Raw genomic sequence first — 14,985 nt, 5'->3', positions numbered from 1 at the left:
GAGCATCGTCCCAATAAGCAAAGACTGGTTTGATCCCCAGTGAGGGCACATAAAGGAACAGATTGATGTTTTAGTATCTCACTCTCTTTCCCTTCCTCTCTCTCTAAAATCAATTAAAAAAAAAAAAAAAGCTAAAGAAAGAAAGCCTACCCATTGGAATAAAGAGTCCATCATCCTCTATCTCTTCCTCAGCTTGGTGATCTGAAGTCTTGAGTGGCTTTCCTTGAGGAGAGGCACAGACATCTGACTGAGACGGTTTTCCCGGCTGGACTCCTGGTTTTACTGAGTGGCTGCCTGATGGCAGTAAAGGCATCTCTCCTGCAGAATGCATCTGAGGTTTTCCTGGAAGAATCACAAACATCGCTTCACTTAGGTCATGTTCTGTCACACTCTTGTAGAAATCTGCATCTTGTTATAAAGTCATTTTTTGTTAGACACCTTCATTAATGATGCATATACTAGGGGTTGAATCCCAAATCATCAAAAGTTCCTCTCAGCCAAATTTCCATCAAGAGGGAATTTTTATCAATAGCACAAACTAGTGATCTCATTTAATCATCAATCTAATAATTTTTAGAATGATGTCTAACATTTTAAAAAGTGAACCAACACAAATGACTTTTTAAACAAACATATGAGAATCTTAACATCTAATAAAAATACAGAAACTCACTTTGGTAGGCAGAGCTTCCATTTATACTTTTGCTACGAAAAACACATTTGAAACTACCCTAAAACTATCCCTACAGTTTCTCAGCTTCACCATACTTCATATAGAGAAAATGTTCCTTTTTTTTTGGAGAGAAAGACAAAGGACATTGATCTGTTCTCGCATGCGCCCTGACTGGAGATCACACCAGCAACCTCTGTGCTTCGGGACGTTGCACTCACCAACCAAGCTTTCTGGCTAGGGTGAAAATGTTCCTTTTTCTCTGCAACAATTTTTAACTCTGACTCCATCACACTGCCTCTCAACTTAATTCCCCTCTCAAAGAACGCTTTAGGACCCCACTTATCCTTCTATCAATGTGCTAGATTCTGAAAGACCTTAGAAAGAAAAACTGAGAAGGGTAAACAAGATAGAGAAGGAAAAGCTTTATTCAGAGCAAATATGTTGTTTACTGCCAGCCTAAGAACTGTAAATTGATAACATGAAAATAATTAGCTGAGAACTGTACAAACCAATTAAGTATAAGCGGAAACCTGCCTAAATTAATCATTTTTAGAAGGAAAAGAAAGAGAAAAAGCGTAAGCAGAAATTAGGTAACATAAATCAATTTTAAAAGAATTGAAATTCCATTAGAATAAACAGCAATACAGAATGGTTAAATCACTAGCACATGAAGTCTAGAAACATGATTTAATAGTCTATCAATTGTAACAAAATGCTAATACTTCAAAATAACTTGTTGTGGGGGATGTCCTAAATAATCATAAACAGAAAATTAAATGTTACTTTACAGACAACAAAACCACCTGACCAGTGGGGGGCGCAGTGGATGGAGTGTTGACCTGGGACACTGAGGTCCCTGGTTCAAAGCCCCAAGATCACCAGTTTGAGTGCAGGCTTAAGGGCTTGAGCATGGGATCATCAACATGATCCCATGGTCGCTGGCTCGAGCCCAAAGGTCACTGGCTTGAAGCCCAAGGTTGCTGGCTTGAGCCCAGGGTTGCTAGAAGGAGCAAGGGATCACTGGCTCAGATGGAGCCCCTCTGGTCAAGGCATGTGTGAAGCAATCAATGAACAACTAGAGTGCCGCAAATATGGTTGATGCTTCTCATCTCTCTCCCACCCTGTCTATCTAAAATAAAAAATATGCACTAATTTATAATAGTAATTACTCGGAGTAGTAAGATTATAGATTATTTTTATTTTCTTCTTTAAATTTTTCAATAGTTTCGGCCCTAGCTGGTTGGCTCAGCAATAGAGCATTGGCCTGGCGTGTGGAAGTCCCAGGTTCAATTCCCAGTCAGGACACATAGAAGAAGCACCCATTTACTTCTTTCCCCTTTCCTTTCTTTCTATCTCTCTCTTCCCCTCCTGCAGCCAAGGCTCTATTGGAGCAAAGTTGGTCCGGGCACTGAGGATGGCTCTGGTCTCAGCGGAGCAATGCCTCACCAGATGGGCAGAGCATCGCCCCCTGGTGGGTATGCCAGGTAGATCCCGGTTGGGCATATGCGGGACTCTTGTCTGCCTGCCTCTCCGCTTCTCACTTCAGAAAAATACAAAAAAAACCCAAAACTTTTCAATAGTTTCCAAAATACGTGTATATAAATTTACAACTTTCTTCCTTTCTGTTTTTGTATATTACATTTCTAGTTAGGAAAAAAAAGTTACTTGGGGAAAAAATGAATTCTATATAGACAGAGTGTACTTCTTTTATGGATACTACTAATTAAAGCGCAAGGTTTAGAATCAACTTTCAATCATTCAAATTAATGAAGGGGAGTGATATTACAGATAATCCTAAACAATGCTTATTTTATTTATCTATAGTTGGATATTTGTAAACTGACCATTAAAAATATCTCTACACACTGAGGTCTCTGGTTCAAAACCATGGGCTTGCCTGGTCACATATGGGAATTGATGCTTCCTGCTCCTCCCCTGCTTCTCTCTCTCTCTCCTCTCTAAATTGAATAAATAAAATCTTAAAAAAAAAAAAAGGAATCACATTTAAAAATATCTCTACACAACAACAAAAAAACAAACAATCTAATTTTAAAAATGGGTAGAGGTGTCGGCCTGGCATGTGGAAGTCCTGGGTTCAATTCCCAACCAGGGCACACAGGAGAAGCACCCATCTGCTTCTCCACCCTTCCCCCTCTCCTTCCTCTCTCTCTCTCTCTCAATCTCTCTCTTCCCTTCCTGCAGCCAAGGCTCCACTGGAGCGAAGTTGGCCCAAGTGCTGAGGATGGCTCCATGGCCTCCGTCTCAGGTGCTAGGATGGCTCCAGCCGCAACAGAGCAATGCCCCAGATGGGCCAAGCATCGCCCCCTAGTTGGCATGCCAGGTGGATCCTGGTCAGGCACATGCGGGAGTCTGTCTGACTGCCTACCCACTTCTAACTTCAGAAAAAAATTAAAAGGGCAGAGGACCTAAACAGACACTTTTCCAAAGAAGACATTCAGATGGCCAATAGATATATGAAGACATGCTCAATATCACTAGTTATAAGGAAAATACAAATCAAAACACAATGAGATACCACCTCACAACCATTAGAAAAGCTATCATCAATAAGACAAAAAATAAGGAGTACTGGAGCCCTGGCCAGGTAGCTCAGTTGGTTAGAGTGTCGTCTCAATAAGCCAAGATTGTGGGTTCAATAACCGGTCAGGGAACACATGAGAATTAACCAATGGCTGCATAAATAAGTGGAACAACAAATCAGTGTTTCTCTTTCTCTCTCCATTATTCTCTGTAAAATCAAGAAAATAAATTTTTTGAAAAAGTGCTGAAGAGGCCCTGGCCAGATAGCTCAGTTGATTAGAACACCATCCCAAAGTGCAGAGGTTGTTGGTTTGATCCACGGTCAGGGCACATACAGAAACAGATCTATGTTCCTGTCTCCACCCCCCCTCCTCTCTATCTAAAATCTATAAATAATTTTTTTTAAGTACTGGAGAGGATGTGGAGAAAATGGAACACTAGTGCACTGTCAGTGGGAATGTAAATTGGTTCAGCCACTATGAAAAACAGTATAAAGGTACCTCAAAAAATTAAGAATAGAGTTACCATATTACCCAGCAATCCCTGTTCTGGGTATCCATCTGAAATTTTTGAAAACATTTGTAAAGATATATATGCCCCTATGTTCAAAGCAGCATTACTTATAACAGTCAAGATATGGAAACAGGCCCTGGCCAGTTGGCTCAGTAGATGAAGCATTGGCCTGGTGTATGTACATCCCAGGGTCAATTCCTAGTCAGGGCACACATGAGAAGCGATCATATGCTGCTCTCCCCCTCCTTCTCATTCTCTCCCTCTTCTCTTCCCATAGCCTGATTAGTCCGAGTGCTGGCCCCAGGTGCTGAGGATGGGTTGGTTCAAGGGAGCAAGCCAGCCTCAGGCACTAAAACTAGCTCAACTGAGTCAAGCATCATCCCAGATAGGTTGCCAGGTGGATCCCAGTTGGGGCATATGCAGGAGTCTGTCTCACTATTTCCCCTCTTCTTTTTTTTTTTTTTTTAAATTTTATTTATTTATGTATTTTTTACAGAGACAGTGAGTCAGAGAGAGGGATAGACAGGGACAGACAGACAGGAACGAAGAGAGATGAGAAGCATCAATCATTAGTTTTTCATTGTGCGTTGCAACACCTTAGTTGTTCATTGATTACTTTCTCATATGTGCCTTGACCGTGGGGCTACAGCAGACCGAGTAACCCCTTGCTCGAGCCAGAGACCTTGGGTCCAAGCTGGTGAGCTTTGCTCAAACCAGATGAGCCCGCGCTCAAGCTGGCGACCTCGGGGTCTCGAACCTGGGTCCTCTGCATCCCAGCCTGACGCTCTATCCACTGTGCAACGGCCTGGTCAGGCTTCCCCTCTTCTTAATTAAAAAAAGATATAGAAACAATCTAAGTGTCCTCTGATGAATGAATGAATGAATGAATGAATGAATGAATGAATGAATAAAAATGTGGTGTGTATGTGTATATCACACACACACACACACACACACACACAATGGAATACTACTCACCCATAAAAAGATGAAATATTGTCATTTGCAACAACATGGATAGATCTTGAAAGCATTATGCTAAATGAGGTAAGCCAGATGGAAAAAGGACAAGAACCATGTGATTTCACTCATGTAGGATATAAAACACAAAGATACAGACAAAAACTCATAGATATAGACAGAATAGTGATTACCAGAGAAGGAAGGTAGGAGAGGACAAAGTGGATAACAGGGGTCAAATATATAATGACAAAAGGAGACTTGACTTTGGGTGGTAAGAGTAAACAGATGCTATGTTACAAAATTGCACACCTGAAATTTGTATCACATTATTAACCAATGTTAACCCAATAAATTTAGTTCTTTATTTTTAGACAGAGAGGAAGGAAGAGAAAGATGAGAAGCATCAACTCATAGTTGCGTCACTTTAGTTGTTCATTAAGTGCCTTTCATATGTGCCTTGACTGAAGGTGAGGTGAGGCTCAAGCCGAGCCAGTGACCCCTTGCTCAAGCCAGCAACCATGGAATCATGTTGAAGATCCCATGCTCAAGCCTGTGACCTCACACTCAAACTGGCAAGCCTGAGCTCAAGCCAGATGAGCCTGTATTCAGCGATCTTAGGATTTTGAACCTGGACTTCAGTGTCCCAGGTTGATGCTCTATCCACTGCAACACCACAAGTCAGGTCCAATTAATTTAAATTTTTTTTTATTTTTATTTATTTATTTTATTTATTTATTTTTTTTTGTATTTTTTCTTTTATTTATTTATTTTTTGTATATTTCTGAGGATGGGGATGGGGAGGCAAGCAGACAGATTCCTGCATGCGCCTGACTGGGATCCACCTGGCATGCCTACCGGGGGGAATGCTCTGCCCATCTGGGATGTTGCTCTGTTACAACCGGAGTCATTCTAGCAACTAGGGCGGAGGCCATGGGGCCATCCTTAGTGCCCAGGGTGGATTTGCTCCGGTGGAGCCTTGGCTGTGGGCGGGAGGAGAGGGACCGGGAGGGGGGAGGGGTGGAGAGGTAGATGGGCGCTTCTCCTGTGTGCTCTGGCTGGGAATCGAACCCGGGAATCCTGCACACCAGGCCAATGACTCCGACGGGTCTACCATATCATGCTTTTTACTTAAAAAAAAAAATTTACATTTCTTTTGAAAGCTGATGAACAGGAGATACCAAATCTACCTTCTTTATTAGATCTAGCTAATAACACTGTTCTGTCTTTTTTCCAAATAGATATATGGAAAAGATTTATATAGGCGGATGGGGATCCTCAAACCCCTCAGCGAGATCTTCTGAGAATGGCTTTTAAGATACCTAGAGGCAGAAAAAGCCCAATAGAGATCAGGGGGAACTACCAGCTTTTAGGATACACCCTTAAAGGCTCCAGCACCCCAAAGGGGTCTCATAGGATGCCATCTGGGTCCTGCTTCAATAGTGGAAAGGAAGGTCATTGAGCTAAAGCCTGCCAGGCTTACACACCTCTACTGTGAGGAAACAGGGACACTGGAAGGTGGGCTTCCCCCTCGCTCCTCTAAGGGAGGGTTCAGTCTCTTCCAGGCCTGCTCCAGCCACCTATGACCTAACCTTGCCCAGAATGCTGGGGTTTGCCACTGAAGGCTGAAGGTGCCCAGGGCCGTCGACCCCATCTACGACACTGTGGACGAGCCTAGGGTATTTCTTCCAAGAAGCAGGTAAACTGATCTCATTCGCACAAGGGCCACTTAACTATGTTTTGCCTGAATAGTCAGGTTCTTTATTCTTCCCTCAAAGATCTCTGTTGTGGGTGTTGATAGTCCTATTTTCTGCTGCTTTGCTTAATATATAGTGTTTCCTTTATTCCTCCTACCTCAATGCCCCACTCATATTTCAGGCTGGGACCTACTCTTAATTTAGAGCTCTCTTTCCTCCTTTTGCCAACTTGTATTATGAATTTACCTTTGCCACCCAGCTTAGTGTATCCCAAGGTTCTCTTTACCAGGCCACAGTCACAGAGCTCCAGGAAAAAGCAACCTGGTCTCAACTCTCCAGGCAGAGGAGAACAGAAGCTCCATATCCACGCATGCTGTAAATGGCTTTTTCCAGTCTACCTGAATCATTACCAGCTAGAAGCAGCGGTCATTGGGACTTGGACATGAGCTGCAAAGTATAGAATGGTGACAACAATTCCAGTGCCATACGGACTTTTCCTGTGGGGAACTTTCCTGGACTCCTGCTCCCTGTGACAGCTCCTAACAGACTGAACTGTGGTTGGGTTGCATATTTTTATTTATTTATTTTTTACAGAGACAGAAAGTGAGTCAGAGAGAGGGATAGACAGGGACAGACAGACAGGAATGGAGAGAGATGAGAAGCATCAATCATTAGTTTTTCATTGCGCGCGTTGCAACACCTTAGTTGTTCATTGATTGCTTTCTCATATGTGCCTTGACCGTGGGCCTTCAGCAGACCGAGTAACCCCCTGCTGGAGCCAGCGACCTTGGGTTCAAGCTGGTGGGCTTTTTCCTCAAACCAGATGAGCCTGCACTCAAACTGGCAACCTCGGGGTCTCGAACCCGGGTCTTCTGCATCCCAGTCTGATGCTCTATCCACTGCGCCACCGCCTGGTCAGGCCCAATTAATTTAATTTTTAAGAAATCTCTAGATTCCACTCAATAGCTGAGTGACTTTGAACCTCTTCTTAATTTTCTCTAGCATTTTAATTTTGTATCTTCCTCCATTCCTCCTGTCTTCATGTCACAAATACAACTTAGCTTGAAGAAAAAAATTCAATAATCAGCCCCTCAATTACATTCCCTATTATGAAGGCTGCATCACCATCCCCCAATCCAGATTTCTTCGATGGTAGCAATCTCTGAGCAATACTAATTCTTTATCATGTCTCTAAAATATTATATATTATTTCTATTCTATCCTTACTGTCACATCCTACTCCAATCCTTTATAGAGTCTCAAGGGGCCCTGGCCGGTTGGCTCAGTGGTAGAGCGCTGGCTTGGTGTGCAGGAGTCCCAAGTTCGATTCCTGGCCAGGGCACACAGGAGAAGCGCCCATCTGCTTCTCCATCCCTCCCCCTCTCCTTCCTCTCTCTCTCTTCCCCTCCCACAGCCAAGGCTCCATTGGAGCAAAGTTCGCCTGGGCGCTGAGGATGGCTCCATGGCCTCTGCCTCAGGTGCTAGAATGGCTCTGGTCGCAACAGAGCAATGCCCCAGATGGGCAGAGCATCGCCCCCTGGTGGGCATGCTGGGTGGATCCCGGTCGGGCGCATACGGGAGTCTGTCTGACTGCCTCCCGGTTTCCAACTTCAGAAAAAAAAAAAAAAAGAAAAAGTCTCAAAGGGATAACAGCAAGCTGTGAACACCTGGCAACCTGAAGCCCTGCGACACTCCCATAAATACAGCACTTCAACATGTTTTCAGAATGTGCTATTCGGCCTGACCTGTGGTGGCGCAGTGGATAAAGCGTCGACCTGGAAATGCTGAGGTCGCTGGTTCGAAACCCTGGGCTTGCCTGGTCAAGGCACATATGGGAGTTGATGCTTCCAGCTCCTCCCCCCGTCTCTCTCTCCTCTCTCTCTCTGTCTCTCTGTCTCTCCTCTCTAAAAGGAATAAATAAATAAAAAAATTTAAAAAAAAGAATGTCTGTTAAAAAAATTTAATAAAAAAAAAACAATGTGCTATTCTACTTCCACTTCTTCCTCACAATCTATCAAAACCTATTAATCCTACAATTTCCAATTTCAAAAATCTTAATTACCTATACCACACAATTTAATCACATATTGTTTTACACTGTTCCAAGTGAGTAATATGCTTATGTCTTGTCTTTCCAAGTAGACTATAAGCTTCCTGAGGTTAGAACTGTGTCTTCTGATTCTTTTATGCATCAATTAGCTACAGGAAAAGTTCAAACACCTGAACATGAAAAACAAAGACCTTCACAATCTAAACACAATCTACCACTCTGAAGCCATCTCTCACCATTTCCTCCAAACCACTATGTCCCTATCCTCTTCTGCCTCGACTTATGAGCAGACTATTGCAGGCCTATGAAACCCCATGCCATTATTCTTTCAAACTGCAATTCATCCTTCCAAGTCCGAAGGTTATATAATTTCTGTAAAGCCTTTCCCAATGTCCCAGGGAAGAGTCTCTCCCTTGAAGCCACTACCCCTCCTCTGTAAGCCCCACTTCATGGATACCACTAAATCACAAAAAGGCATACATAGTTCATCCCTCCAGAAAGGGGAGAGAAACAAAAGGACACAGAAGAAGATTTAAGGAATGGGAGGGGTGAAGAAAGTCTCCACCCATTTATAAAGTTCACTGCTGACCCCTAGGAGCACAGCAGTTACGATTTCTTTTTTAAATCTTTTTATTTTTTATTTCAGAGGAGACAGAGGGAGAGATAACGGTGAAAGGAGCATAAAGCATCAACTCTCATATGTGTCTTGACCAGGCAAGCCCAGGGTCCCGAACCAATGACCTCAGCATTCCAGGTCGATGCACTATCCCAGGTGTGGCCAACAGTTTTTGCCCCAGGCCAGATTAGAAAGAAAACTTTTTTCATGGGCTAGACGAAATATTAAAATTAAAAACTGTTAAATACAGCCTGACCAGGTGGTGGCGCAATGGATAGAGCGTTGAACTGGGATGTGGAGGACCCAGGTTTGAGACCCCGAGGTCGCTAGCTTAAGCACGGGCTCATCTGGTTTGAGCAAAGCTCACCAGCTTGGATCCAAGGTCGCTGGCTCAAGCAAGGGGTTACTCGGTATGCTGCAGCCCCATGGTCAAGGCACATATGAGAAAGCAATCAATGAACAACTAAAGTGACACAATGAAAAACTGTTGATTGATGCTTCTCATCTCTCTCCATTCCTGTCTGTCTGTTCCTATCTATCCCTCTCTCTGACGCTCTCTGTCTGTAAAAAAAAAAAAAAAAGTTAAATACAATTGTAATTAAAATTGTAAATAAAAATGTTAAAGATTCATTTAAGTAAACAAAATTTTATTATGTAATTTATGAATAAATGTGAGTAAAAAATTTTAATATACAATATTACTTTAATAAAAATATATTTTAATAAAAATATAATTACAGTGGTACCTCGAGATACGAACAGACCAACATACGTGTTTTTTTTAAGATACGAGCTGCAACTCAGTCCATATTTTTGTTTGACATCGAGCGAAATTCCGACATACAAGTCATAATTTGGGAAGCAGCAGCTAGTTGGCACGTTGGCACAGGAGTCCAGTATCGTCAGTTTGATATACAAGTTGACTGACTTACAAGCTCGGTTACAGAACGAATTAAATTCGTATCTCAAGGTACCACTGTACATACCATATAAATATCCAAACTATCGCAATCAATTGAAACAATATTTAATTAATAGAATGAGCTTGAAGGCGTTATATCACAAATAAAACAATTATTTCATTTTACAAACAGCCTGGACACATTTTCAGTTATCAACTGCAGCTATTGTCTATGCTACAATGCCATTTGATTCAGCACACTTGACCACAAAAATAACAAATTGTTTGACCTTGGGTGCGCACTGGCAAACTCTGCCTAAAAGAATGTGGGTTTCACATCGCCGCTAAACGTCAAACAGTTCATATAGAGTACAGACCAGTACAAAAGTTGTAAAGCTTTATAATGAAATTTTTAAAAAAAATAAATAAGTATCGCAAATCCACTCAATCAATTATTGGAAGTTAACCCTAGATTAGTTATACGTGGACTTCTTTTCCGCATATCACTATCTTCTTAAATATCTTGATTTCCAATAATCGAAGACACTTCCACTTCTGAGTAGCTGAGATTTTATAGTGTAGAATATTAAAAATTTAATCGCTGGCTGCATAAACATATTACACAGGCCGAGGCCGTATGTTGCCCATGCCTGCCCTATCCACTGCGCCACCACAGTTCAGGCAGCAGTTCCAATTTCATACCCAATCAGAAGCCCCTCTCAGAAAAACTAGCATTGTATTTGTGAAGGCACTGCCAAGAGTGCAGTGGTGAAGGCAAAGGCAATGCCAAACTGTTACTGACAAGGAAAATGTAGCCTAAAGAGCTGGCATATCTTACCTCCTTCTTCCTTTACTTCTTCACTAGGTTCTCCTGAAAAAGGCTCCTTTGTGGTAAGATGATCACCTCTGTCTTCTTGGGTAACTGGCTTGGGCCTGAGTGTCATTTTTTTCCCTCTCCGTGAGCCAGTGGCATGGAGTTTTTCTTTATCAATGTGTACAGTAAGGGGCTGGGAAGACTCCAAAGAAGGGAGGGTGACTGCCTTAGAGATGGCCACAACAGCTTCTAGAGCTGGTGCGTTTGTATCCTGGGTGACTACCCTAGAGTTCAAAGATGGATCCTCCATACCAAGCTGATTTTCTGCATCCTGCACAGATTGAACTTCGAGGCCAGCTGATCTGCCATGACTTTGACCCCAGGACAGTGACACTGACCCCAAGTCTTTAACCTGGTCAGGTTCTGGTTCAACAGCTGACTCTAGGTCTAAGTCATCTTCCTCCTGGTTTCCCTGATGCTGTGAGAACTCAGTCATTGTAGTTCTTCTCTTCTTACTGGGCAACATTTTAAAGTCCTACTTTTGGTCCATCCTGAAAGGATAAAAGTAAGTTCTTATTAATTATGATAATATTTTCTCAAATATTTTTTCACTTACTCATGTTCAATCATGAACACAGTATTTTATACCAAATGTGCAATCTCCTATTAGGTGGAAGTGTACAGACAGTGGTTAGAGTACTTGAGTTGAAATCTCAACTCTACCACTGATTAGTAAATTATCTTAGCTGAGTGACTTAATCTCTTCAGTTTCCTCAACTGTAAAAAATTATTTTTACCTCAGAGTTGTTATAAGAATTACATGAATGATTGTTAGTCATTATTATTACCATCAAGAGGGAAGAATAGCATGATACTGAGATCAACTGAGTCAAATTGTCTGGACTCATTTCCCAAGTCAGTTTCTTTTCAGTTTTGTGATTTTGTATAACTTACTTAACCTGAATCTCAGTTTCTTCAGTTAAAAACTGAAATAAAAATAGCACCTACATCATTAGATAGTAATTTATTAGGCCAATAAATGTTTTCTATTGTTGTTTGTACATACAGGTATTTCCATGAACAGAAATAATCAAAAAGCAAAGTGTGGTTGTTTAGAGGTTAGACAATAACAGGAATTTGGGGTTGTAAAAAAGAAGATTCTTACTGTTCTCTGTACAGTCACCTCTGGACCCTCGCTTTCAATTCCAGTTATCACAACACTAACCTAAAGTGGAGGGCATCTTCTTTTATGTTCTTACAGCACCTGTCTGCAAACCTCTTTTATGATAATTACATTTTTGTGACTGTCTCCTGTTTGTTTCCTTCCCATCTCCCTCTGTAAAAACTATGTTGTTTTTTTTTTCAGGAAAAGGACTCTTTCAACTAGTACCCCTAGTATCAGGCAGTATCCGCCCTACTGTAGCCATTCAATGAATGTTCCCTGAATAAATGAATGAATGAAAGAGGGTATGAACATCTTATTCTGCTTATTTTATGTAGCATTTGGACCAAGAGTTAAACACTTTCTTTTTTTTTTTTTTTTTTTTTGTATTTTTCTGAAGCTGGAAACGGGGAGAGACAGTCAGACAGACTCCCACATGCGCCCAACCGGGATCCACCCGGCACGCCCACCAGGGGCGATGCTCTGCCCACCAGGGGGCGATGCTCTGCCCCTCCGGGGCGTCGCTCTGCCGCGACCAGAGCCACTCTAGCGCCTGGGGCAGAGGCCAAGGAGCCATCCCCAGCGTCCGGGCCATCTTTGCTCCAATGGAGCCTTGGCTGCGGGAGGGGAAGAGAGAGACAGAGAGGAAGGAGGGGGGGGGGGGGTTGGAGAAGCAAATGGGCGCTTCTCCTATGTGCCCTGGCCGGGAATCGAACCCAGGTCCCCCGCACGCCAGGCCGACGCTCTACCGCTGAGCCAACTGGCCAGGGCGAGTTAAACATTTTATGGAAACCTTCCACCCAAAACACTTTACTCAATAAAATAGGTACAAGAATAGAATAAGCTGCCTTGTGTTACAGTGAGTTCTTCATCACTAACAATGTTCAAAGTCTCAATGCCCATCTACCAGAGCACTGGATGAAAGCTTGGACTAGAGGTCTGAAAAATAAAGTTTTGTGAAGTTTTTTTGGCAGAGACAGAGCGAGAGTCAGAGAAAGGGATAGATAGGAATGAACAGACAGACAGGAATGCAGAGAGATGAGAAGCATCAATCATCAGTTTTTCGCTGTGGCACTTTACTTGTTCATTGATTGCTTTCTCATACGTGCCTTGACCGCGGGCCTTCAGCAGACCGAGTAACCCCTTGCTCGAGCCAGCGACCTTGGGGTCTTTTTTTTTTTTTTTTTTTTTTGTATTTTTCTGAAGCTGGAAACGGGGAGAGACAGTCAGACAGACTCTCGCATGCGCCCGACCGGGATCCACCCGGCACACCCACCAGGGGCAATGCTCTGCCCACCAGGGGGCGATGCTCTGCCACAACCAGAGCCACTCTAGCGCCTAGGGCAGAGGCCAAGGAGCCATCCCCAGCGCCCGGGCCATCCTTGCTCCAATGGAGCCTTGGCTGCGGGAGGGGAAGAGAGAGACAGAGAGGAAGGAGGGGGTAGGGGTGGAGAAGCAAATGGGCGCCTCTCCTATGTGTCCTGGCCGGGAATCGAACCCGGGTCCCCCACACGCCAGGCCGACGCTCTACCGCTGAGCCAACCGGCCAGGGCCGACCTTGGGGTCTTGAACCTGGGTCCTCCGCATCCCAGTCCGACATGCTATCCACTGCGCCACCACCCGGTCAGGCTGAAAAATAAAGCTCTTGCTCATAAGAGTCTGACATGGGGGTAGGTAGAAGGTAAATGGTGATGGAAAGAGATCTGACTTGGTGTGGTAAAAATATAATACAATATTAAGATAATGTATTAAGAATTGTATACCTGAGCCCTGGCTGGGTAGCTCAGTTGGTTAGACCGTCATCCTAATACACCAAGCTTGCAGGTTCAACCCCCAATCAGGGCACATACAAGAATCAACCAATGAATGCATAAATGGGTAGAACAAATCAATGTTTCTCTTTCTCCTTTCCTGTCTCTGTCTTGAAATCAATCAATTAAAAAAAAAAAAACTTTAAAGAGTGTATTTGTAATGTGGGTATAAAAAAATTAATTAAAAAATAATTGTAGTCTGACCAGGCAGTAGCACAGTGGACAGAGCATTGGACTGGGATGCGGAGGACCCAGGTTCGAAACCCCGAGGTTGCTGGCTTGTGCGTGGGCTCATCTGTTTAAGCAAGGCTCACCAGCTTGTGCCAAGGTCGCTGGCTTGAGCAAGGGATTACTTGGTCTGCTGAAGTCCCCTGATCAAGACACATATGAGAAAGCAATCAATGAACAACTAAGGTACCAGAACAAAGAATTGATGCTTCTCATCTCCCTTCCTGTCTGACCCTGTAAGTTCCTCTTTCTCTCTCTCTGTCACACACACAAAAAATAATAATTGTATACCTGAAACTTATATAATTTTACTAACCAATGTCATCCCAATAAATTCGATTAAAAAAACCAAGAGTCTGAAGGTTAACATTAGTTTTTTTGTTTCAGTTTGGGTTTTTTTGAGTGAGATGGGGGGAGAGAGATGAGAAGCATCAACTCGTAGTTGTGGCACTTTATTGTTCATTGATTGCTTTCTCATACATGCCTTGACCAGGGGGCTCCAGCTGAGCCAGTGACCCCTTGCTCAAGCCAGCGACCATGGGGTCAGGTCTATGATCCTAAGCTCAAGCCGGCGATCTTGGGGTACTGAAGCTGGGACCTTGGTGTCAAAGGTTAATGCTATACCCACTGTGCCATCAACGGTGAGGCTGAACTATAAGGTTAGTTTTAAGCCTCCCTAATTCAGTTTCCACGGGTCACTAAGAGAGCTCTCCTTCCATCCTCCAATCTACAATCCCGGTACCTTGGTAATTAAAGCTCAATAAACCAATAAACACGTGAAGATTAGTTAACCCTTGTAAGGAAGGGTGGTGAGTGGGTAATGGGAGAGGGAGAAGCTTAGGCAAGTCTTATATTTCATTCGCAGATGAATTACTGAGGTACAGAAAAAAGGTAAAGGGTTAAAGGGAAAAGGAGAGGGGAGAAGGGAAAGGAAGAGGAAGGAGGGAGAAAGGGAGAGTGAGAGAAAGAAAAAATAAGGAAGGAAGGAAGGAAAGAAATACAGCAACCTACAGGGATCG

General features: G+C 43.1%; 1 protein-coding gene across 5 annotated transcripts in view; it reads right to left on the bottom strand.

Moving 5' to 3' along the window:
• Positions 1-14,985, bottom strand: part of GON4L (gon-4 like) — a 104,555-nt gene that overhangs the window by 85,117 nt on the left and 4,453 nt on the right. For 4 of the 5 annotated variants that reach the window (XM_066261867.1, XM_066261866.1, XM_066261869.1 and 1 more), the window contains exons 2-3: positions 10,790-11,316; positions 151-342 (exon numbers count right to left, since the gene is read on the bottom strand). In XM_066261867.1, the coding sequence (XP_066117964.1) occupies positions 151-342; positions 10,790-11,291 (694 nt within the window). In that variant the 5' untranslated portion in view covers positions 11,292-11,316. The remainder of the gene's footprint in view (positions 1-150; positions 343-10,789; positions 11,317-14,985) is intronic. The other variant, XM_066261870.1, reaches the window with a different exon arrangement.

This window comes from Saccopteryx bilineata, chromosome 2, assembly GCF_036850765.1.
Source record: "Saccopteryx bilineata isolate mSacBil1 chromosome 2, mSacBil1_pri_phased_curated, whole genome shotgun sequence".
Taxonomy (NCBI): Eukaryota; Metazoa; Chordata; class Mammalia; order Chiroptera; family Emballonuridae; genus Saccopteryx; species Saccopteryx bilineata.
The sequence above is the reverse complement of the archived record's forward strand: the minus strand, read 5'-3'. Positions and strand labels throughout refer to the sequence as shown.